Source organism: Aspergillus niger, assembly GCF_000002855.4.
Source record: "Aspergillus niger supercontig An02".
Taxonomy (NCBI): Eukaryota; Fungi; Ascomycota; class Eurotiomycetes; order Eurotiales; family Aspergillaceae; genus Aspergillus; species Aspergillus niger.
In genome coordinates, this window is record NT_166519.1 from 2,302,489 (window position 1) to 2,326,393 (window position 23,905).

Sequence of the window (23,905 nt, forward strand, 5' to 3'; positions counted from 1 at the left end):
CGCATTGCCCAACTTCGTTGCCTTATCAGTGGCCGTTGTTACGTTCCGGGACCAGGCTCCCAGAGGTGAGCTTTGGTGACAAAAGCCGAAGTCCCACGGTCGGCCCTCGAGAGAAGTGAAACATGAGAATCTTGGTATAGATGAGCAGGGGTTACAGTCCATGGGTCAAAAACAGGTTAGTCTCTCTCTGCTTCAGAGATGTCTTTGATGAGGAAGAGTGGGGTTTTAAGGGGTAGCAACAACAATAAACTGTGCTCAGCAGAACAGTGACAGCTGGCTCACAAAAAGACTACAAAACTCTTGCTCTTGGTTTTCATCTGCTCCTTAACAAGTTACAGACTACGGCTGACATGAACATACAACCTAGTTAACTGACTTCCAGTTATTACAGTCAGCTTGATAGTCTTGCGGCTATTCATCCGGTGACCATGTGAGTATGGCCATTCCGAAGAAGTAGATCTGTGAGCAAATTCCTCCCCACCCTTTGAACGAAGCTCATCCACATACCGAGCTCGAAGCACCTCATAAGGAGACGTGTTGCTGACCAGACATTGAACAGGTAGTTCCAACAAGCCAATAGATGGCTTCTGTTGTAATGTGACACTCCAGGGCTACTAGTTAACTACAACTGGGTATCTCGGCCTGGGCGATGGGAATACGGAGGACTGAATGGAAATCCAGCCTTTTCTGTTTCCTTGTTGCTTCTGGGATTTTTTCCTATTACATTTAGTTTCCATGTACCTACCGGCAAATGGAGACTACTACCCTTGGTGTAATGCGCCAGCTGCCATCTGTAATGGACGAGGCGAAAGCAGAATACTTTTTTCTTTTTTCTTTATCATTTTATTTTCTCGCAGACAGGATATTGACGACTGGGTGTTTCTTTGGCTGCCGAATGTTGATTGCCTGAATTGATGGTTTCCATCCCCCTTCATTCCCTCAATCGACAGTTCACTTGAGGATCCCCAGGTTCCAGGATGGACAAGGCTGGAGAACAAGTCCGGGTCATTTTTAGTGTGGCTGCGGGGCCGTTGAATGCGTCGATGGCGACCAGGCATTCTTAGCCCGATGTGGCAATTTGCAGCCTGAGGCTCCTAACGGCAGACACCCGAGACTGCAGCAACGCCGGTTCCACTCGCGGGAGAGGCATTTTTTTTTCGGTCGTCTCTATGGCGGACTCACACGACTTCGATCTCTCCGTCTCAATGTCTTCCCCATACATTCGCTTGGACCCCGTTCCTGAACCCCCGCCATGAGGTAGTTGCCTGTCTGTCCTCGCCACGAGATTACTTATTCTTCTTTTGCCTATCTAAAGCTCGTCTTTTATCGTGCTAATCTCACCATTCCTCCCGCCCCTCCAGATCCGCCGTTTTACCAGATTTTCCTCCTTTGTCCCCGCTTCCGAATCGGTCATCCTCTCCTGTGACTCTCTATCCTCCCGGCTTCCCACAGCCTTCCGAGTCTGAAGAACAGTCCAATATGGTCCGGAATATCGTTGTTATCGGGGGCACTTCCCACCCGCAATTGACTCAGACCATCTGCAACGTGCTGGGCATCCCACCGGCAGATGTTCTGCTGTCGAAATTCTCCGTGGGCGAGACCCGAGTGGAAATCAAAGAATCAGTCCGTGGAAAAGATGTCTATATCATTCAGTCCGGTGGTGGAAAGGTGAACGATCTCCTCATGGAGCTTCTGATTACCATCTCGGCTTGCAAGACCGCCTCCGCCAAGAGAGTCACTGCGGTCCTCCCGCTTTTCCCGTACTCGCGTCAGAGTGACATCCCCTACAACAAGACCGGAGCTCCTTTAGTCAAGTCATCCCTTGCGGGGAGGCAAGGCAACAACTACACCTTTGAGAGTACCCCGCCTACCCCACACCCGGGGAAGCCTGATGGTGGAAGCCTTCTGAACGGTCTGAACGGCGTCGACAACTTGCAGAAGAGCCTGGCCAAGGCTCAATTGGACGACATCAGCAATGGCAGCCCTGTGAAGAAGCAGCGCCCGGTCAATGGTCTTCCCCGCAGCGATACCATGGAGTCCCTGCAGTCTGAAGGTAACCGGTTCGCACTCAACGGCGCCGATGAGAAGATCAACAACTTCCAGCCCCGCCCCGGCTACAAGCAGTGGGTGGCTCAGGCCGGTACCTTGGTCGCGGACCTGCTCACCTGCGCTGGTGCAGACCACATCATCACCATGGACCTCCATGACCCTCAGTACCAGGGATTCTTCGACATTCCGGTTGACAACTTGTACGGCCGCCCACTCCTCAAGAGTTACATCCAGCGGAACATCCCCAACTACAAGCAGGCTGTTATCGTCAGTCCTGATGCTGGTGGTGCGAAGCGTGCCACGGCGATTGCCGACAGCATGGGCGTCGAGTTCGCCCTTATTCACAAGGTTGGTATTCGGCCTAATGACTTCTTTACATGGTAGCACTGACCCCTTTCAGGAACGTCGTCCTACTCGTATAACGGATCGACAGAACGCTACCATGATGCTGGTGGGAGATGTCAAGGATCGGACGGCGATCCTGATCGATGACCTGGCGGACACGTCAAACACCATCACTAGAGCGGCGAAGCTCCTCAAGAAGGAAGGGGCTGCCCAGGTCTATGCTCTGGTCACCCACGGAATCTTGAGCGGAGATGCTATTGATCGGATCAATGCAAGCGCTCTCGACAAGGTGGTGGTTACCAACAGCGTTGACCAGGCAGATCATTTGCGCAGATGCCCTAAGTTGGAGGTTTTGGAAGTCGGTCACGTCTTCGCCGAGGTAAGTTTCATTGGTAAGCCCTGCTTATGAGGCTTGACTAACGACCTGTAGGCTATTCGCCGTGTCCACCACGGTGAGAGTATCAGTACTCTGTTCCAATACGACTAACCATTTCACTGATTCTATTGCATGCGACCTTTCTTTCCCATGGCAGGGATAGATACACCTTTTGAAAAAGGAGTGACGAAATCGAGGTTATATTTTGATGAATTTCTTTATATTGTCTTTGACATTTGCTATACTACTTTGGTTTCCATAAGCATACCATCGCATACCATTTATCACTGTTCTCGAAATCTACTGAACGGAGCCTGAGAGGAGCAGAAAAAGATACGCCCAAGGTGTTCCCAATGCACAGTTACGCCCCCCTGGATCCATCTCTTCATGACTTCGCTCATGTTTACACATTCAACGCTGTATGAGAATCTCGGGGCTTTCTTATTCTGACACCCTACGTGTCGCCCTTAATTTTGGGCTTTCCACTTTGGATCTCGACTGTCTGGACGTTTTCTGTAGACAGATTGGCTGAAAGCTTAGCACGTGTCCATGATTATGAACAAATACATCTAAAAAATGCTGGCTACTATAGCATCAATGCCGTCTGTTCTTCTATTACTCCTAATATCACAACAATAACAACCACAGTCACAGGGTAGATAATTCCGGCGTTATCTATATACTATATCACAAGAAGCGAAGTCCCAAAACGCCGTGGGGTCGGAGATAGGAAAGGTCGAAGAGCCAAAACAACTAGCATGGATATGCTGGGCCGATTTATGCGCTCATTACAGGGACTGGGTACTAACTAGACACGGCGAAAATGAGAGGAAACAAAAGCGCCCTAGAGTCACACGTGCAACAGGTGCGGGGAAAGAGTACATGTTTTGGCGGATAGTTCAAGAAAGAACGGGCGAAGACAGGGTAACAACAAGAGATGGTATCTAGAAAACGGAAATGAAGTTTCCAATTCTCTCCTTCTGATTTTGGGCAATGCACTCAGCAATCCATGTAACGTTGCGGATTTCCTGGGATCCATTGTTAGTAGATGTTAAACTGTTCTCGTGAGAACCGGTAACTCACCTGCTCCTTCAGTCTCATCCACGCGTACACCACGGCCGGGGTGAATTGCCGTGTGAAGACAACCTTGCTCAGCTCCATCTCCTTTTGGTAGAACAGGTCCTCCAGACTCTTTCCATCCGAACCACCCATGCCACCTAGGCCACCACCGCCCTGAGTAAGGCCAACAGCATCAAAGAATGCCTTGTAGTCCGCAGAGATGCTTACAGCCAGAGCCACGGATTCAATATCATCGGCGCGCGAAAGCATCAGCGATCCCTCTGGATACAGCTTGCCAAACTCCGGGTACAGCTTCTTCCGCTCCTGCTTCGACAGCTCCGTTCCAAACGAGTTCAGCGTGATGTTAATTGCACGGCGGTCTGCCTCAAACTGCAGGATCTCGGACATGACCTCTTGCGTGGGAGTGCCCTTGAAATCAGGGTGTGTGGTGACAAACTGGTGAAAGTCCTCCAAGTAATTCTTGTAAAGCGTGTTGCGCACGATCTCAATGTTCAGTTCATCCAGATCCTGATGGCTCAGGCTGCTCTTGAAGTAACCGGCCAGCGGCGTCTCAACCAGCACAGAGTTGTAGAGTTCTTCGATGTTCGTGGCGACGCAAAGTACAGGCAGCGTCTCGAACCAGCCTAGGGGGTGGCATCGCTCGAGGAGCTCGCGAGTGTCACGCTCGTGCAGAGTACCGGTGATGAGTAGTGCGATGTTATCGATCATGTACCCGTACGTAAGGTATTGCAGGAATTTGGCGGTGGACCCCGTGGCCTGCGCGAGGAGGTAGCGGAACTCAGCGACCAGCTTGTCCGTCATCTTGCCCGCCAGGGCAGAGGTAGAAGGGTTAGGAGGGAGGGAGGCGAGGAAGTCGCCATAGGCGGGGGCGAGCTGAAGTTTGACATCTGGGAGAAGCAAGGCAGTGTTAGAATTATCCAGGGAGCAAAAGAGTAGCTGTAAATTGACGGACCATCAATCGTCTCGCATTGGGTCAGGTTGGAGTAGTGTTGGCCGGTTAGGAGGCTGTTCCGATAACCACGGACGATACCCTCGATATAACTATGAACGCTTGATCAGTGACCTGGAGAAATGAATTCACAGAAGGCGACACCAAAGCAGACATACCCGCTGTTGACGTTGAAAAAAAGACCCTCCATGGTGGGCTAGCAGATGGGCAGAAGTCCAGATGTCCACGTACAAGCTCTCCGCAGTTGATAGACTGACGACTACTCGTCGACGCATCGGCATCCCGTGGGCCTTACGTAATCTGGGCGTGGCACCAGCCACGGCGGCGGCACCAGCCACACTCGGATGGCGCTTTTCGCTTTTTTCACTTTTTAGTTTCTTGAGGTTAAAAAATATTCCCAGCGGATTTCAGTCCATCCCGTCCAGCACGCCAATTCCCTCCCACCCCCCGGCCTTTTCTTTTCCCTTCTCACCTCTAGCTGTTCCTCTATCTTTTTTATTGCAGCTAGAAGTCGAGGCCGTGCACCATGACGCTCTTTATCCTTACGGAAACCAGCGCGGGCTATGCCCTGCTCAAGGCCAAGGACAAGAAGCTGTTGAAGAGAGATGATCTGGCTACTGAGGCTTCCACCGCAGAGGGTGTTTCTAACCTGTAAGTGCATTCTCATGCATTGTTTACTCTATTCACCCCCGATTGTCCGTCATCTGCGCGTGGTGTCTCAAAAGCAAAAATTTTCCCCCACCGCGTCTGTACTTCGGCTAACCGCCGCAATTGTAGTCTGAAGTTGAAGAGCTTCCAGAAGTTCGACAGCGCTGCTACCGCCCTGGAGGAGGTCGCTTCCCTCGTCGAAGGAAAGGTTACTCCTCGCCTGGCCAGCCTTTTGGACGAAGTCAAGGATGAGAAGAAGGTCTCTCTGGCTGTCGCCGACCCCAAGCTCGGTATGTGGCGCAAAGTTGTGTGGAAACTGAGGGTAAATTTTTCGTATGACTGACTGGAATTGGTGTAGGCAATGCTATTGGCAAGCTCCCTGGCCTCTCCATCGAGCTGGTGGCCGACTCTTCCACGACCGACGTCTTCCGTGCCATTCGTGAACACCTGCCCACTCTTATTCCCGGTCTTCTTCCTCAGGACATGTCCACCATGTCCCTTGGTCTGTCGCACTCTCTCGCTAGACACAAGCTCAAGTTCTCCCCCGACAAGATCGACACTATGATTGTGCAGGCCATTGGTCTGCTTGACGACTTGGACAAGGAGCTCAACAACTACGCCATGCGTGTGAAGGAATGGTATGGCTGGCACTTCCCTGAGCTGGCGAAGATCTTGAACGACAACATCGCCTACGCCAGACTCGTCCTCAAGATGGGCATGCGCACCAACTGGGAGTCTTCGGACCTCGCTGAGATTCTCCCCGAGGAGATTGAGGGTGCCGTCAAGGCTGCTGCGGACCGCTCCATGGGTACCGAGATCAGCCAGGAGGATCTGGAACACATTCAAGCTTTGGCCGAGCAGGTTGTTGGCTTCGCTGAATACCGTCAACAACTGGCTGGCTACCTTACCGCCCGTATGAACGCCATCGCCCCCAACCTGACTGCCCTTGTCGGTGATCTGGTCGGTGCTCGTCTTATCGCCCACGCTGGTAGCTTGACCAACCTGTCCAAGAGCCCCGCCAGTACTCTCCAGATCCTGGGTGCCGAGAAGGCCCTGTTCCGTGCTCTCAAGACCAAGCACGATACCCCCAAGTACGGTCTGATCTACCACGCTTCCCTGATCGGCCAGGCCACCGGCAAGAACAAGGGTAAGATGGCCAGAGTTCTCGCTGCCAAGGCTTCCCTTGGTCTGCGTGTGGATGCCCTCGCTGAGTGGGACGATGATGCCACCGAGGAGGACAAGGCTGCTCTCGGTACGGAAGCTCGCTACAACCTCGAGCGCAAGCTGGCCGCCATGGAGGGCAAGCCCCTCAAGCCTCGTGGTGTTGCCATTGCCCCCAACGGCGCTCCTCAGGCCCAGAAGTTCGAAATCAACGAAGCCCGCAAATACAACGCCGATGCTGATGCTGTTACGGGTGACGAGCCCGCTTCCGCTAAGAAGAGCAAGAGCAAGAAGCTCGTAGAGGAGGTTCAGGACGAGGAGATGGCCGATGCCGCCGACTCCGACGAGGAGTCTGACTCGTCCGACGAGGAGACCGACAAGAAGTCCAAGAAGAGCAAGGACTCTGAGCTCGAGAAGTTGGCCGAGAAGGCCGGTCTGAGCCTCAAGCGGTACAAGCGCAAGCTTGAGCGTGGAGAAATCCAGTTCGACGCTGAGGGCAACCCCAGCGCAGTCAGCAAGAAGGACATCAAGAAGGCCAAGAAGGAGGCTAAGAAGTCGGCCAAGGGTGAGGAGAAGAAGCGCAAGCGGACAGACGACGGCGAAGTCGACAACTCCGAGAAGAAAAAGAAGAAGAAGAAGAAGGGCGAGGAGTAAATTCGAATGAAGTCCTCAAACAAAAAGTTTCACAATCACACCTGATGGGAATGCTTCAAATTTCTGTATGATATCACACCATGTGGGCCGAATTTCTTCTTTTTCCTTTTCTCTCTCTGTTGCTATTTACTTGAAGATTATATGTTTGGGTGGCATTTGATGGATGGATCTTACTATCATCCCCTGGCGCAGAGGTGCTTGTTGGTATAAGGCAGTTCAGTTCCAGAAATAATGTTCTTTCTGAGTTGGATTTTCCAATGGTAGTAATGTTTCCTTAGCTGTTTGGCTGTAGTTGTAATGGTTGATAGATGCTATCTAGACCGGTCTTTATGCAGCTGGACTTGTACTGATAAATAACCATGGCTACTGGTCAATAAAAGTTACAGTAGATCACACAGGAGGTTTATTTCGATTACACGGATCAAAAGGCTCATTGTGGCTTGAGCAGTGGGAGGCCTGTAGTCAGGTCCCTTTCCCTCTGATTTAGACTACAATGATTCAAGTGAATTCAATGAGGATAATTCAATATTTCTCTACATAGCAAGCGGACTAGGTGACGCTACAAACACTGCCTCCTATCTGTCATCCTCATTTTGGAAGTATTCGCCACATCTCGCTGCTTAGTTTCGCCCTTTTCCAGAGCCAATCCAAGTGCTAAGAGGCTACTGTCTACCTGTCCTACTCCAACGGCCATTTTAGTTGTGAAAAAGGAAGATAGTATACAAGAATGACAATGCTTCATTGATTGATCATCATCATTATTGATCACATTAGATTAGTCTATCCCATGAACGTAGAAATACAATGAAAAGGTTATTCCATAGCTCCTAGTAGAACTACAAGGAGCTAGGCTATAGGAAACATGATGACGATTGCAAGATCAGTGCAGAGCAAGGATCCTAGCAACAGCAGCCTCGGCAACAACCATGATAGTAGCCTGGATGTTACCGGTAGGCAGGTCAGGGTGGATACTGCCATCGACGATGAACTGTACAGGATACAAGTTAGCAAAATGATCTCAATAATGAGGAGCACAGCAGCAGCGGAGATGTACATACCAGGTTGTCCGTGCCATAGACCTTGGTGTTGAGGTCAACGACCGAGGTGCCGTTGCCATAGCGGCCATCGTCCGTACCGATCTTGGCCGTGGTAGTGTAGTGCATACCAGGGCTAAGGCTGCCAAGGATGGAGGAGACGTTGGTGTAAGTCTCCAGCTTGAATCCAGTCGAGGGGGCGGTCAATTCTCCGACGATCTGCTGGAGGAAAGCCGTAGCGGCAGCGCGATCACCGGCAGTCTGGAGGTAGGGAGACTTGTCCCAGACGGTGGTGCCATCAGTGTCCAAGCCGAGTACACCGGAGGAGGTGAGGCCGTGGGTCATGTAAGCGGTGATGGTGACGACGTTGGTGTCGGAGGGGGCACAAGAGCCCTGGTAGTAGCGCTTCTGGCCGTCAACGACGTTGGAGGTGAAGAAGATCATGCGGTGCTTTCCTTCGGTAAGGAGACCGTTGCCCTGGGCGTAGAGGCTGATGTCGGAGACATCGGAGCCGTTCACGATGGCGTCGTAGTCGGGAAGGCCGTAGCTGGTGCCGTTGGTCTTGACGATAATCGAGAAGATAGGGTGGTCCTTAGCGCCGATACCAACGGGAAGGTTGATCCAGTCCTTCTTGGGAGGGACGATCACGCCGCTCTTCTGGGCGATCTCAATCTGGGAGCTGGGTCCGATGCCGGAGTTGAAGAGGATACGAGGAGTGGAGAGAGCACCGGCAGAGAGGACGACTCTTCCATTGGATGCCAGGGTGATGTTCTCCCGACGGCCAAAAGAGTTCTCGACCTCCACACCAGTCACCTGGCTGCCGGCGCGCAGGAGGCGGAGCACCTTGGTGCCGAGACGGAGGTTGAAGTTCTGGCTCTTCTCAGCCAAGGGCAAGTACGTGCGGACAGGACCAGCACGCATCTGATCCTTGATGTTCCAGGCGGGGTAGCTGTAGACCTCGTGCTTCTCGTTGGGTTCGGCAATCATGTCAACGGACTTCCAGCCGATCTTGTTGAAGAAGTTGGACAGGACGCTGTAGAGACCCTGGTCGTAGCGCTTGCCATCAGCGGAGGGCAAGATGGTTCCGGGGTTGCGCTCATAGAGCCTGTCTGCAGCAGGCTTCACGTCGTCCCATTTCCATCCTTTGGGCCACTTATCGTTGAAGTCACGGTCCGGCGGGTGAACAAAGACCATGTAGTTCAAGGTCACACCACCTCCCAGCACGCAACCGGCATATCCAGCGACATCAGAGCAAAGGTATTCCTCCCATTGAGGCAGGCTACCAATATCGGCAGACAGTCCAGGCAGGTCAACCGCAGTCAATGTCTTGTTCCAGACGAGGGTTTCGTTGGATCCAGTAGCCACAGTAGGTCCATAGCCTCTCTCCAACAACAACACAGTCTTGTTGGCCTCAATCAAGCGTTCGGCAGTGATGATACCAGACGGTCCTCCACCCACGATGATGTAGTCATACGAACTACCCTTTGGCGATGCGTGGACACGGGGAGAGGCCACGGCCCCAATAGCGGAGCCGGTGGCGATGAGGCCTGCAAGCAGGAAGGATTTCATGATGAAATTTTTGGGTGAGGATAAACACTCATCAAGGCATGGTGAAACCGTCAGGTCTCTTTATACCTCCATAGGGGCCCCGAAGGGTCCGGAAAAGCTCTTTCTTCGGCACGCGCCATTTTGCCTTCTTCGTTTCCACTTAGTCAATGACTTGCTAGCTCCTCAAGGAAATACCCGGCTGTGTCAAAAGAGAACCGTTTTTCCGTTAAATCCGTACCAAATCCGTCCGATGTTGCTCGCAAGTCCCACTAACCAGTTCCCTCATTCACACTCTGCATGTCGAAGAATATTCTCGTTTCAGTGGGACCCCCGATGACGATCGTTTCCTCATTCGCTGTTATCTGATCGTTGCAGATGCCATTATTGCATAGGCGACCCGATGAGGTGGGTAGCCGAAGACAGACCATCTGCAACATTGCCTTATCATTGGCAATCGAACTTTGGGTTCAGTGGATCCCGTAAAAGCGCCAGCCGCTTTTAGTGCGAAGAAGACGGATTTCAAAAACCTGACAAAGCCAGGTTTCTAAGGGAGAGTGGATATGAAAGCTTTTGGTGCACAATTTGGAAGTGGATATCTTAATCAATTTCGGTCAAAAACTTGGCGGTTGAACAGGCGAAAAACACAGATGAGTGAGGGTTGACAAATGATTATTCACCGTCCAGGCCGGGTCTCGCCGTCCCACTCACCAACTTGGTAGACATGTCTGTTCTGGAGGTGGTTCAGGGTTCAAGGTCTCGCTTGCACCGGGCCGGATGGAGTCGATTCATAGCAGCGGTTGTCGAGCATGCGAAAGATGCCGGAAGACACGGGTGGTGGACAGGTACAGGACTCATGATTCAGTTTATCACAAGTCTAGCATTTGACTTTTCCTGTCTAGCTTATTTGGACGTCTGCAGTCAGCTCCGTTGTGTCGACGCGATCAGCCCTAGCATTAGTGCCGGCGACTTTATGTTGAACAGGCTAGTTAGTAGGCCAGATCCTGCAAGGCTGCAAGCCTGCAAGAGCAAATGCTGGCTGGCTAAGCTTTGCCCCCTTATCTCATGCATCCCTCAACTAGCCTAGTTTCACCTTAATCTAATGTGATGGTTTAACCGCCAACTCTCAGAAACTATAGTTGAGGACGCAAGCAACTAAACCATGGCGAATTTGAGACTGTAATTCCAAGATGGTGGTGGTGCCATTCGAGCGCGTTAATGAATCCAGATAAGAGGTAAAATGATTGCTTTACGTTCACTGCCTGCAGGTTGCTGCACCTGCCTGCAGCAGGCCAGCCGCTGACCCCCTGCATATGGTATATCTGCTATAGCATCATGGATCTGGTAAGATCTTTCCTAACCGTATCAGGTTTAATTTCCGCAGTGCTCTCTATGTGGGTTTTGGATCTCAAAATGGATCCCAACGCGCTCTACATTGCGCTCTTCATTCGTGATGATCCTCCTAAACCCAACGATTATCACTGGGCGCCCTACCACCACCGCATCGACAGCAGCACCAAGTACCACATCACCAACGAAGGGAACGGCTGGATGGCCGGACATGGCCCCGAGTCAGGCACTGGTATCCTCAAAGCCTTCCTCCTCGTGGGTCTGATACAAATTGCAACCATAAAATCCACTACCTCGGCGCAGGAGACTTTAGAACGTGTCTTCCGAAGCTACGACGGATACCTGAACGACAACGAATACAGAACATGCCGGACCTGGCTATTAGATGTGTTGAGAGATCTACAGGAGGATACGGGCATGCTAAATGGAGTCGACATTGAATCACTGGAGAAAGAGGCAATGGACTGGAGCAATCAGTATGCGTTTGAGGCCAGCCGGAATGTCCAGCCAAGACCAGTGGGGAAGAGCATGTACATGGCGTGAGAGGATATGTTTACATAGTTCTAATCCTTATCTTTGTTCGAGAATTACTGGATTGAAAGCCTCCCGCCTGCACCAATATCAATACTCCAAAGCTCCTCTCACCGCTTTTCCATCTTTGCCGGGCAGAATCAGTCCATTTCCTTCTCCGCCCCGCATTCCAGCACTTTTTTTCCGCATCGCATTATCCACCTATCAATCAGCCAATATCCCTCAATCTGCACAATTAGACCGTCACAATGAGGGTAAACTTGATTCAATTGCTCTTGCTGTAGTATACCATACTAAGTAGCGAAAACAGATTGTCGACCCCCAATCCGCCACCCTCACCAACATAGAGGTCCTAGCCTATCTAACGGCCAACCCACCACGGCGACCACCGAACCCGCCGCCGAACTCAAGAAACTGGGTTCCCAGCCCGGATCTACGAGACCACAATACCGTTGTTAAGGAGGTGTGCATCCCCTTGTTGCAAAGTCACACACTATGCTTTCTCCGTCGAACAGCTATGCGTGGCTGGATACAATGCCTAGCTGGCTGGCTGGCCGGCTGGCTCGTGCCTAGCCGCGGAGTACACCCTCTTAATCTCTCCACAACTAAATCTGCAGCAAGCATACATGTACAAACCAAAAAGTCTGACTCTTGATCAAAACTCTAGATCCACAACTACGTCACACGACTCTCTCCCCATCTCCTCAAGTACCCCAAGTACACCCACCTCTCCCCCGCCCAAATACAAGCCCAGTCACAGTCGACGACAACCACAGCAATCCCCCCATCCCAGATCAACGCCCCCACACCCCTCGACCATGCGCTCCGAGAGCTCGTCACTAGATTACAGCCCTACGGGCTAACCAAGGGTGAGGTGCTGATGATCGTGAACCTGGGGGTGGGGTTACATGCGCCCGCGACGGAAGGTGAAGAAGGTGAAGAAATGGGTGAGGGAGGGGAAGAAGATGAGAGTGCAGAACATCATGGTAATGGTGGGGAGGAGACGAACGGGATGATGGAGGTGGATGGGGCTGAGGAAGGACAAGGAGGGGACGGTGAAATACCAGAAGAGGATTACGGGGCGTTGGCGCTGTTGGATACAGTTATTGAGGAGCGCGAGGAGAGACTGAGTAATGAGGATGTGACGAATGTTTTGGCGATTATTCGGGAGACGTTGGGGTCGAGGAAGGGAGAGGGGGTGGATGAGGAGGGATAGAAATTCTATGCGGTATATATACCACTGTTCTATGACTGACTACCAGGCTTAACTTGTTGGTGCTTTATATGAATGATGGGGGTCATTGTAGCAGCTACTTGGTGACTCGTATGGTGATGATTTTGTTGATTGTATTGGAACGAACGAGGAGGGCCCGTCTACTAAATAGTACTAGATACTACTTATACTTGCTGGTAAAACCATACTAACTAGGAAGGTGCAAGTCATTATATAATATTCTACGGTAAAAGAAGAAAGCAATATTCTTGTTTTATGAGAATAAAGCAGATTTTTATTATTGAAAATGATACTAATTAGCTATACTAGTGAGATCCAGATACTTGAAGGCTCTTCTGAGACGTTAAGGTTCAAGAAAAGAAAATAGCCTTCTTCAGCTACAAGCTCCGGTTCAGGCCATTTACGTTGCATGTAATAGAAGCTAATTGTAGCATATTCTATCTATTCTATACAGACCCTGGTATATAATGAGTATCCCGTAGATACCCCTGCATCCCGACTCAAGAAGGAATATCATACAATAGAACAGATAGCCTTTACGCCTGACTGCGATGAAACCAGCAAAGCACGGAGGGCAAGGCTAAACACATATGGAAAGGCATCCCATCAGATCCACTTCGCCCAAAATCGATAACAAATGAACCCCAAACACCATGTAGATATGCACGGCCATAAGTGATGGCAGATTCTTGCTGCTGTTTGCAGCTTCACACTATAATGGAATATGCAGAATGAACAATGGGCTTTATGTTTGGATAAACAGTAAGCCCACACCAGCCATGTCGCCAAAGGCAAATCGGCACGCGGCAATTCTCTCTCAAGAGCCAGTCTCGGAGATAGATCACCATATGTCAGGCTTTTCCTTGCCCTTGATAACGTTTCCGAAGCGGTTGTAAACCGGCTCGTCAGCGTCTTCGCCACTTTCTTTGCCAAAGGGACCGAAATCATCATCGAACAGCTCTTTATCATAGCTTCCACAAACCTCAGTGTAGGCCAGCCATTCCCCCTTATCGGTCCAAAGACCTCCTCTGCCACCGCGCATGTCCCACCATTCTTGTCCTCCCAGAAGGGAAGATTGGGCGGCGTCGAACCCATTCGGCGTGCGCATATACTTGCGGAGAAGGGCACGGGCCCATGGCTGATACCACATCTCTGACCACCACTTATCAAGGACAGAGTGATCCCCATCCACATGTAACAGGGCCGGTACAGATGCCGAGTGAATGTTGGTCATCAAGGGGAGGTTATGCCAGGTATGGTTGCGCGGATTCGGAAGTTTGTCCAGTGTTTCATTAAAAGGTGGGTTCAGCCAATCATCCTTACCAAATTTGGGCTGGATAAATGGGTTACCGATGTTTTCAGGCGTAATATCAGAGGGAATCAAGAGCCGTTTCTCTCTAGGGACACCATGCTGCATCTGCACTGCCGAAGTCTTGGTGACGTTGTTGTAGTGGAGCCATTCGACATCCATCTTGGCATTGCGCATGTTGAAAAACAGACGGGATTCATAGTCGACGCCAATGCCATATTCGTATCGGGTGCCGGACTCGAGATGCGGTTGGGTAGCCCCAGTGATATTGGAAGCATCGGAGATGCCTACAAGTGTGTAGAGCCATTCCATGAACCCATTCGCAGAATCCCGCCTTTCCAGCTCCCGCACATATTCCTGTCGACCAAACATTTGCGTCATAGCTAGATAATCGCCCCGTGCATTGCGGTGTTGATGCACGAACCGCAGAACCTCGGCGTATATCATTTTGAGGTCAGCTGCCTGGCCCACAACTGCGCCAGGTTTAAGCCAGCGCGGCCGATTCAGATGCCCTTGTGGGTGGATATCCGTCTTCCACCCATAAGCGTCCGGTGGGAGGCTAGATTCCGGGACTGTCACACACCCTGCATCTAGGGTGAGCCCGGGGAAACATTCTTTGCTCGCCGCAAACAGAACTCTTTGAGAATATTTCTGTATCGTTTCCTGCGAGCCTGTACGGTACGGCCTGTCGACAGTCACGGTACCATATTTTTTGAGCAATTTCTCATTGTTCTCCTTGAGGAGTTTTTGGAACCTCTGGATCAAAACCTCGGGGGGTAATTGGAAAAACACGTCCTGAGAATCAACAATAAGGACGAGATCCTCATCTTTTATCTGTGGATTATACGCCAGATAATTGTATATGCCGGCTATACGGTCCACCATGGCAGCATAGTCTGTGTAACCCTTCGGAGGCGACTTGCCATAACTAATCAACGTGGGCGGTGGGTAGTTCAGTATCATTGACGACGTCAACGTGCGACAGAGTGAGGCGGACTTTTGCGAAGCGGGTATAAGTAGGTGGAAAGACGGTGTTGACTTTTGCAAATTATTCGAAAGACTATCATTTCGACGCAACGTATGACCCTCGGAAGTGAAGACCATTGGCAAGTCTTCCGGGCGCTCACGCGAGGGGGGATATGATGGGTATCTCAACCAGTAGCTAACATGTGGCTAGTAACAGAAGCGCTCCGTCAGTACCACTTCCTCAAGACAGTAAAATTGCGCAGTAGACATACTTGGCTAGATCGCGACAGCAACAGGAGGGTAAAGAAGCATGTGGCGGCCAGAATCACCAAAGTTCTAACCGGGCGAGCTCTTAGACGGCGAGGATGAAATTGTTGCTGCCATAGCATCGTCATTGACGACCGCGCCGTGTGATAATGATCGGCCCATGGGCCGTCTAGGATGCCCTGGAAGGACATCCTTGAAAGCAGTGGAAGTGGGAACTTTGCTTGGACACTAGATTAGAGTACCGCTGCTCAGCAGCGGTGGACGGACGATCCGACTCAACGTCAGATCGTGCTCACTAGACAAGAACCGCTGGGATTTAGCCAATGTAGAAGAGTGTCTTCCTAACGATAAGCATTCCTGCAAGCGGGACATGCGATCAGGAAGAGCAGCAAAGCTGACGGGGGAATATCGGATTAAGAGAAGTCAATGGGGTTACTAGGCGCCATGCTGAAGCAGAAAGGACAACAGTCAATGGTGACGACAGCAACGAGATGAAGAAGAAAGAGCCAGTGTCGGGGAAGAGATCCATGCCACGCGGACACAAAACGCGAAGAAGAGGAGCGAGAGTAGTCAAGGTCGACCCGGGCGGGAGACCACTTCAGCAACAGGAAAGTGACCGGTTTGGGCGAGGATTTACGTCGGCGTGTGGGACCAGCCAGGGACTGGGGGAGAGCAGCTGTCCGGCCATTGGTCTGCCCTCCTCTTCTCTTTCTGCGGATTTCAATCGACTGGATGGATCATGGATAGTCTGTGCCGGACTCCTCGCTTTTCCCCTTTGGTTCCCGGCCCTGACCTCCGTCGGTATTGCGATGTGCGAGTATCGCTCCCTGCACCCGTTTGTGTCCCACCGTGGTCTTTGTTTTCTTTTTCCTCCTGCCCTGCAGCACTTCGCTGGTCTCTTGCCGGGCCATCAAAGCTTATCCTCATGTTGAGATCAGTACATCGGTTCTCAGGTATATGCCCTCCATCTCGAATTGCTCGCCTCAGCCCACGCAGTTGGTTACTCAGCGGAAAACGCCATCGTTGGATCTGCCGCGTCATCGAGACTGCACATCCATACTGCCCGTGCCCTCCACGTCTTGGCACGAATCAAATGGTGGTTTCAGATTGCTTGCTCATTAGTCCATCGCCGACCCTATCTTCCGCCTACGTCGAGAACTGACGTCTCCCTATGCATGACTCCACATTGCCCAATCTACTTTGGACCTAGATCCCCCCGTCCATAACAAACCATGCAGCCCGGACGATTGCCATCTCGCATCGTGTTCCATCTACGGCTTCGGATTGCATGAATAGAACAAACGATTACGAAGCAGGTGCTTCTACTAGACACCTTGTAGTTCCAAGAGCGCCTGATAGGCGAGTATGGACTGCATGAACCCCAGGCCCGTTGAGCCGGTTAGCTACTACCGAATCTTTTTTTTAAAGGGATAAGCCGCCTATCAAATAATTTTCCGGGGCTGAAGAAAAGCACACGGTACTACTATTAGACACATTAGACACACAGAAGCACACTAACAAAACCCTTATGTACAATGCCAACGCCGCCAAAATGCATTCAATGGCAGGAAATATGTCGTCAAGACAATAGTATATACACCTCGAAAAGCTTTGCTTATTCCAGGTATATCTCTTCACGTAGCCGTTGCAGATTGCGGAAGATGCCACCCCCCGGTCCTTCGCTTTCTTGCCGCCGATGGCCCGTTGTTGGTCCCTTCGTAGACGATCCGGACGGCTGCTGGAACTGATCGGTTCGGCCCTGATTGTCTAGGGCCTTGCGACGGTCCTCCACGATTTTAGCCAGGCTGTCTACGAACCGAGTTCGGGCCTTCTCCTCCGCCGTGCCCTTCCAGACAAGTGCCAATGTACGTAGCGACTCAACACGTTGTGAGGCAGCGTCAATCCCCTCCTGCCCGCCACCATTGCTATCTAGAAGCTCGGTCACTTCCTTTCGCAGCTTCTTAGCCACCTCTTGGCCCTTCTCCTCACGACTGTGGCTTTCAGGCCCCGGTTCTGGGGCCGACACCGAAATAAAAGATGATGTTATAGACGTCTCCGATGGCGGGAGGGGCCATTCCATGGCATCTCCGAAAGTCTGCACCACTTCTTCCAGCCGTGCCCGGACTTGGTTCAGCGTTCGTAGTTTGGTGATATAATCAGGGTCCTGCACAGTGACTGTCTCCTCTCGCTCTCCCTGTTCTCCAGTATCTCCCGATCCCTCAACACCAGAATTCTTGTCATTGTCGACAGCGCCCGGGACAAACCTCTCAATATCACCCCGTAGTGCGTCCGTCAAGGTGTCCGAAAGTCCAATAGTTTCTCCACGCAGCAATTCAACTTCGTAAGCTAATCGACCCCCGCTTCGTAAAATCTCATCGGTCAATTGTGTGAGGGCTGTGGAATGTCGAGCATTCTGCGCATTTATCTGTGAAAGGACGGACTGGACTTGTGTGGACAGTTCGGGCAGGGGGACGGCCCCCGCAGGACCCCGCGAGAGGTTCGTTTGAGATGATGCCAGCGTCAGCGCAGGAAGAGCATTGTTGAGGTACTCGGCGGGATCAAAAGACTGGTCAGTGAAGTCGGCTGTCATCTCGAGTGACGGGCGTGAGCTTGGTACTTTCGCAGCTGTAGGAGCCGGGCTGGGACTCGGCGACGGAGCCATCGTATCGACAAGAGTGTGCTTGGTGGGGAAGATGCAGGGCAATAACGCCCTATTTCAGCGCTGTTTCATAAATCGATAGCCCACCGGTCAAGGTCAGGGTACAATGTAGTAAATCGTCAGATAGCTAGCAACAAGGTCATGCTTGTCTACGACTTTCGGCCACTGCTGCTGACATGAAACCATTCACACCGCCCTCGGCAGTATCTATTGCTTATCTGCCGCGATAAATACACATGTTGTCCAATGCGAATGAGCAGAAACAGCTGTCAATGGCCAGAAAATCCGATCGCTTCGCATTGGTCTCATTGGTTTACGAACAAAAAAAGTGAAAGAGGATAATATTATTGAATTAGAGGCGCAATCGTCCCGTTTATGTAACAAAAGAATGTGGGTATCGTCAAAGCCAGATAGGGACCCCTAGCAACAATTGGGGACCAAGCGAGAGGAAAGGCACGAGGCTATCGCGCCTTGTGATATCTCCAAATATAAAAAGTGTTCAGCATCATTAGCATGTTCTCATCACGGGTAATTGTTCTGCCCAGCGGTATCGAGCCATCAAATCAGATGGTACATTGCGCCTATATGTCTTCGACGACGCGCGCATTCATTGCACGTTGGAATCCATCATCAGGCTGTTGGTATCGACTAGGGCCTTCGCCAGCATTTTCTGCCGCAGCCATTTGCTGCTGCACGGTCTGGTTCATTGCTGGCAAAAAGATGACTTTGCTGTTGGCTGTCTTGGCCATGGATTGCATCGCCTCGAGATAGCGGATTTGCATAGCAGGGGCAGAAGACAAGATGTCAGCGGCCTAAAATTGATTAGCTCATGTCGACTAGATTCATAAGATGGGATATGTACCTGACGCATCAACTTGGCCGACTCGACTTCAGCACGAGCTGCTATGACCTTACTTTCACCGATACGCTTAGACTGCGCAGCCATAGAAAGAGAGTCCTGCAGATCATTGCTAAATATGATGTCCTTGATGAGCATGGACTCTACCTGGACACCCCATCCACCAGCAACGTCCTCGATTATTTCTGAAGTCGACTGAGCGATCTCTTCACGGCGTTCAATAACGTCCTGCAAAACTCTTGCGCCGATAACATGACGCAATGTAGTCTGAGTACGCTCCACAAGCGCCTGGCGGATATTGGAAATACCAAATGCGGCTTTGTGGGGAGAAACGATCTGGTAATAAATCACGGAACTGAGGTTTAGGTTGACATTGTCCTTGGTCATGCAGCTCTGGCGGGGCACTTCAACGATCTGGATCTTAACATCCACCGCTGTGAGATGCTCGCTCAACGGGTTCACTTTGACCAGACCGGGATCGACGGAGCGTTCGAATCTGGGAAGAAAATCAATTAGAACATATATTCTAGAGTTATCGTCGTGGGGCTTGCGAACCTTCCAAATCTTGTGATTAAGCCGACTTCACCCTGCGCGACTGGTTTGAAAGGGTTGGGGCAGCAGAAACAGCATGGAATGGCACCCAAGCAACCAATACATTCACCAAGTCCGTGAACTAATAGCATCACGAGTCCGTTAGACCAATAAAGCTTGGATGGTGTGATATAGGTCAAGGGTGAAACTTACTGAACGAAGCGTACCATCCGTGCGCATCGGGGTTATCTTCACCGTGTTGAATTTGCTGCGCATACTTCGGTTGCAGGTCGTCCAAGCGCGCTGGTTGCACATTAACCAAGCCTGCACCTTGTGTCGCGCGGGCAGAGTTAGTAGGTTGCTGAACTGGCGCCTTGCCGTTGATATCTGCGCTTCTTTCGGCCGACATTTTCAATTACTGATGGGAGGAATCGCAGGTCGTAGAGCAGTGTACAGTGTGTAGCGGTAATTGAACCAAATCAGAGGCGAAGGGCTTGAGTAAAACTAGGACGGTAACCTCAGATCGTAGGTGATGGTGTAGTGGATATATAAAGTCAACTAGAGAGACAAACAAATCGTCAAAAACTAAAAGTCGGAATGATGAACTGATGGAGAGGGATTTAGAAATATGACATCGGAAGAGGGGGTGAGGGGAATTAAATACCGTTGAGCAGCTACAACCTTAGTTTCCCAAGTCTACCACTCGACAGCAGGCTTCCCGTAGGGTGGTAGCTAGCACAATGAACTACTCACATCAACTCAGATGTTCTCCGCATCGGTGGCTGTGGGTCGCTAGTTTGGGTCCGATGGCCCTTGGCTGCTTGGTTCCTAAGTTGGCCCTCTTAGCCCATTCCTTCTGGACGCCTCGTGTCCTTGATCCCTGAGGCTTTCCGCCCGCCAGCTTGTTACTACCACTAGTAGTTGCTGGAACCATTCAGGAGCTCTTACTCCGCCCCCCAAGGCTGAGCAACTTAGGAGGCCCCAATTCGTCCATATAGTACAGTTTTGTTGATGAGAAGGTTCCTAAGTTTCCTCACTTTTCCAGACCCTGCCACGCTTACGATCAACGACGGACCAATCTGCGCCAATGTCTTAGACTGTGCCCGAGGCCGAAAGGCGCGTGCCAGAGGGTACTAAATCCGCTAAGAATTGAGTCTCACCTCTGATATTGCGATGCTACGCTGCTACCCATGCAAATTACATCATTCTAGAAGACGAAGACGGCTATGCGGCAAGCAGGCGAACCACACGGATTCCTTCCACCAACCATACTGAGACTTGGAGATTACTAGCACGATAGGGCAGCATATGGATGGGACCACTTAATCAACTACAATGTGCTTTGATCACCCGGCAGGCATGCTTTTCTCTCCCTGCCGTTGCCCCGGCATCACAATACCGTCCTGTCAATAGCCACGTGAGCTCTCCGGGTCTTTCTATATGTTTTCTAGCGACCAACATCCCCCCGGGTTGACCCATGGCACCAGAGCTCACAGCCCTCCCCGACACTTCGGTCGGCGATCTCGTGTTGAGATCAGCGGGCGAAGGATTAGGTTTGTGCTGTGCAATCACCCCAAATACAACGACGATGATTACCGTTACACAGGGGATGGTTACTCTTGAACCATAGAACATGCATCCTACTTTGGCTATAATTGTACTCGGCATAATTGATCCGATAGACATGAGCTTGTGACAATATTGCTCTTAATTGACACCTCCGTGGATCTACAATGAGGCTCTTATGGACAGGATAAGGGTTCAGGTCCCACCACGTATTTGGCGCCAAGTAATCGGGCGCACTGAGGCAGTGCTTCCTTTGCAGGTTGTGGGCCAAGGCTCAACTGACCCGACACTGGGCGATAGGGAGACCAATCACCATGTTACCATTCTTCCGATGTTCGTCTCTTACACCTGATTCGAAGCATAAGTAGCTCATGGCCCCGAATGAGAGTATTTCATTCACACGTTGTTGTCATCATGTAATGGAAACAAAAACTTGAAGCGCTGAGTGACTATCTACGCAACAAGGACGTGGATGGGCAAGAGCGTCAGTCAAATCACAACCAGAGGAATCAGGCAATCCCGCCAGGAACTTTCAATTTAGCCGGTGGGTCATTCGCATACCTCCGCCGGCGCGCATACTTCCGCTGAAGTAGTGAAGTGTTATCATTACTATAACAGGAAATTGCCATAGACACGCTGAGCCCGAATCTCGGCTCAACTTCCAGTATGCGGCCTCATCCTTTTCTCCTACTGGTTTTATCAAATTTCGTCAGTGATGCTCTCGCCCAAATTACTATGTAGTATCTCATTGGTATGAGCGGGTCCTTGAATATAGTCGCTATTTCGGAAGATAGGAAGCCCCGATCGTTTGCACCAGATCATGCATAATGCATGATCTTGTCTACTCCGCGTAGCTTATGAAAATGTAGAAATCCATTGTTAGCACCAAGGCGAACTGTTCAACCTTTTACCATGGCATACTGTACTAAACCTTTACCTATTCCTCTGTTTCGGCGCGCTTCCGATCATGCCAGAGTCCATACTACTACCTATTTCTGACTTCCTCAGCCAGATTAGCAGCTCCGTATATTTAGCTGTCTATTCTCCAAATACAGGCGGTACGTTACTACACGGATAATTGAAGAGATTTATAATTCTATCTTCAAAGCTTAAGCCAGAAATGCTTTGCCCACTTGTGTATAAGCTGTAGGATTTACTAGAGAAAATAGGCAGAATAGAGGAGATATTATAGAAACTCTCTTATGTGCTTGGTATAGAAACAACAAAAGTGAGGATCATGAATAAGAATTATACTTTAAAGGCTCTCTATATATATTTTTCCTGGGACTGGATGTGTTTAGAGAGAGCCTAACCTTCAACATGGTCTTCTGTAGAGTTGGCTGCAGAATTCAAGGCCACTACCCTTTGCACGTAGACATGGGTGGGAAAGCACTATCAGATGTCTCTTCAGTATCGACTTTCCGGCCACCTATCCTAGTATACTACAGGGTCGACTATACTTCATTCTCAGAGTCGTGAAGTCGAAAGCAGAATTAACATGAAGTTGTCATACTCATTGATAGGTCAAAAATGCTGCAAACATTTTCATATAATAGCATCATTGGTCTAGTGGTAGAATTCATCGTTGCCATCGATGAGGCCCGTGTTCGATTCACGGATGATGCACATCTTTTTTGATAATTATTTTTTTTGGCTGCTTCTCACCTATCCTGTTAGCCCTTGATCAGTTCCATCTTTCTGATTTGAACTATCAACGTTGTCTCTAGAATTAAGTCCTCCTCAAAGGCATGGCAGGAGATGTCTCCGTAAGGGTTGAAGAAGCATAGCATCATATCTTGAAAATACCATAAGATACAATGGGAGCTTCACGATAATAGTAGATAACAGAATAACGTGCAAGCGTCTCCCTCTGCGTTTTCGAGTCTTTGCTCTGGCCAGTCCTTTGGCATCAATATTCAAAGCCCTTTGGGGCGTTGTGACTTGTCGCAGAATGTCGCGAACCCAGGCCTAAGGCCACCATGGCCTGGGCCCGGGCTACGCACTTCAACCAAATCCAGCAGTTACAGAATGGAGTACCCCTGTTGCAAGATGACGTAAGGTCGAGTTCTGCAGTCCCCATTGAAACGATTGTATCAACACCGGCGTGACACGCCCTCTTACCAGATATTCCACTTAATATAATTGCACTTCGCAATAAACTGGGGAGTCATTGACACATAGTAGAGTTTCCAGGGAGTTTCGTAGCCAATGTAAGATACTAAAAGCTCAATGTCTTAAAGCACAGCCGCAAATTAGCAGACTGATAGCCCCGATTCAGTTTCAGATGAGCGCACTCCTCCTTCCTCCCACTATTGCTGCATTTTTGACGCCCGCCCCTTTGTCGTTGCCATTCCAAACGACCAATTATTCTGGGCATTTCAGGAACCCCGCATATGACCTTTCAATGCTTGGAGTTTCTTCTAAAATAGCAACAATTGCTCAGCCCTGCTTAGTCATCTACCCTGAACCCGAAAAGGCGCAAGCGGAGAATCCCTTAAAATCGATCGACGAGAAGACTGACCAGGGGATTTGCATGGTGACAAGCATTTCTATCCTGTTCCTGAAGCCGGAGCTGGTCTCCTTATGCCTTTTGGAGATTGACGATGAGTTCGTTCCACAACTTGGTGCTACAGGCAAAGAAGGCGCGCTCTGTCATCAATTACAGAGGGAGGAAATCAGATGCCAAGAAGAATAATCTGTCCAAGCACGCTGCAGGTTCATCATCAGTGTCCTCGTCAGTGTATGTTGAATGCCCCTCGTTGGATTCCGAGTTCTATGCTTAAGGTTTATGG

At 50.5% G+C, this 23,905-nt stretch overlaps 8 protein-coding genes and 1 non-coding gene across 9 annotated transcripts; 4 read left to right on the top strand and 5 right to left on the bottom strand.

The window, feature by feature from the left end:
• Positions 1 to 1,479: 1,479 nt before the first annotated feature.
• Positions 1,480 to 2,881, top strand: An02g09240 (uncharacterized protein; the record flags this gene model as incomplete). Its single annotated transcript, XM_001400020.3, has 3 exons — positions 1,480 to 2,397; positions 2,450 to 2,773; positions 2,825 to 2,881. The coding sequence occupies 3 exons, from the start codon at positions 1,480 to 1,482 to the stop codon at positions 2,879 to 2,881; spliced, it is 1,299 nt and encodes a 432-aa protein (XP_001400057.1).
• An 833-nt stretch (positions 2,882 to 3,714) lies between these two features.
• On the bottom strand, positions 3,715 to 4,989 carry An02g09250 (uncharacterized protein; the record flags this gene model as incomplete). The annotated part of the gene is made up of 4 exons (XM_001400021.3): positions 3,715 to 3,798; positions 3,854 to 4,737; positions 4,803 to 4,891; positions 4,958 to 4,989. 4 exons carry the CDS (start codon positions 4,987 to 4,989, stop codon positions 3,715 to 3,717), a joined length of 1,089 nt encoding a protein of 362 aa, XP_001400058.1.
• Positions 4,990 to 5,325: 336 nt separating this feature from the next.
• An02g09260 (uncharacterized protein) lies at positions 5,326 to 7,262 on the top strand (the record flags this gene model as incomplete). The annotated part of the gene is made up of 3 exons (XM_001400022.3): positions 5,326 to 5,450; positions 5,577 to 5,737; positions 5,806 to 7,262. 3 exons carry the CDS (start codon positions 5,326 to 5,328, stop codon positions 7,260 to 7,262), a joined length of 1,743 nt encoding a protein of 580 aa, XP_001400059.1.
• Positions 7,263 to 8,142: 880 nt separating this feature from the next.
• An02g09270 (uncharacterized protein) lies at positions 8,143 to 9,865 on the bottom strand (the record flags this gene model as incomplete). Its single annotated transcript, XM_001400023.1, has 2 exons — positions 8,143 to 8,250; positions 8,321 to 9,865. 2 exons carry the CDS (start codon positions 9,863 to 9,865, stop codon positions 8,143 to 8,145), a joined length of 1,653 nt encoding a protein of 550 aa, XP_001400060.1.
• Positions 9,866 to 11,254: 1,389 nt separating this feature from the next.
• An02g09280 (uncharacterized protein) lies at positions 11,255 to 12,938 on the top strand (the record flags this gene model as incomplete). Its single annotated transcript, XM_059746490.1, has 4 exons — positions 11,255 to 11,667; positions 11,753 to 12,002; positions 12,033 to 12,185; positions 12,390 to 12,938. 4 exons carry the CDS (start codon positions 11,255 to 11,257, stop codon positions 12,936 to 12,938), a joined length of 1,365 nt encoding a protein of 454 aa, XP_059603447.1.
• An 859-nt stretch (positions 12,939 to 13,797) lies between these two features.
• Positions 13,798 to 15,689, bottom strand: An02g09290 (hypothetical protein; the record flags this gene model as incomplete). The annotated part of the gene is made up of 2 exons (XM_001400025.3): positions 13,798 to 15,438; positions 15,504 to 15,689. The coding sequence occupies 2 exons, from the start codon at positions 15,687 to 15,689 to the stop codon at positions 13,798 to 13,800; spliced, it is 1,827 nt and encodes a 608-aa protein (XP_001400062.1).
• Positions 15,690 to 17,113: 1,424 nt separating this feature from the next.
• Positions 17,114 to 18,160, bottom strand: An02g09300 (uncharacterized protein; the record flags this gene model as incomplete). Its single annotated transcript, XM_001400026.1, has 1 exon — positions 17,114 to 18,160. One exon carries the CDS (start codon positions 18,158 to 18,160, stop codon positions 17,114 to 17,116), a length of 1,047 nt encoding a protein of 348 aa, XP_001400063.1.
• A 578-nt stretch (positions 18,161 to 18,738) lies between these two features.
• An02g09310 (uncharacterized protein) lies at positions 18,739 to 19,956 on the bottom strand (the record flags this gene model as incomplete). Its single annotated transcript, XM_001400027.3, has 4 exons — positions 18,739 to 18,969; positions 19,020 to 19,512; positions 19,572 to 19,689; positions 19,761 to 19,956. The coding sequence occupies 4 exons, from the start codon at positions 19,954 to 19,956 to the stop codon at positions 18,739 to 18,741; spliced, it is 1,038 nt and encodes a 345-aa protein (XP_001400064.1).
• A 2,712-nt stretch (positions 19,957 to 22,668) lies between these two features.
• tRNA-Gly (GCC) lies at positions 22,669 to 22,739 on the top strand. Its single transcript has one exon. It is a non-coding gene; the product is annotated as a tRNA-Gly (tRNA).
• The last annotated feature ends 1,166 nt before the right edge of the window (positions 22,740 to 23,905 follow it).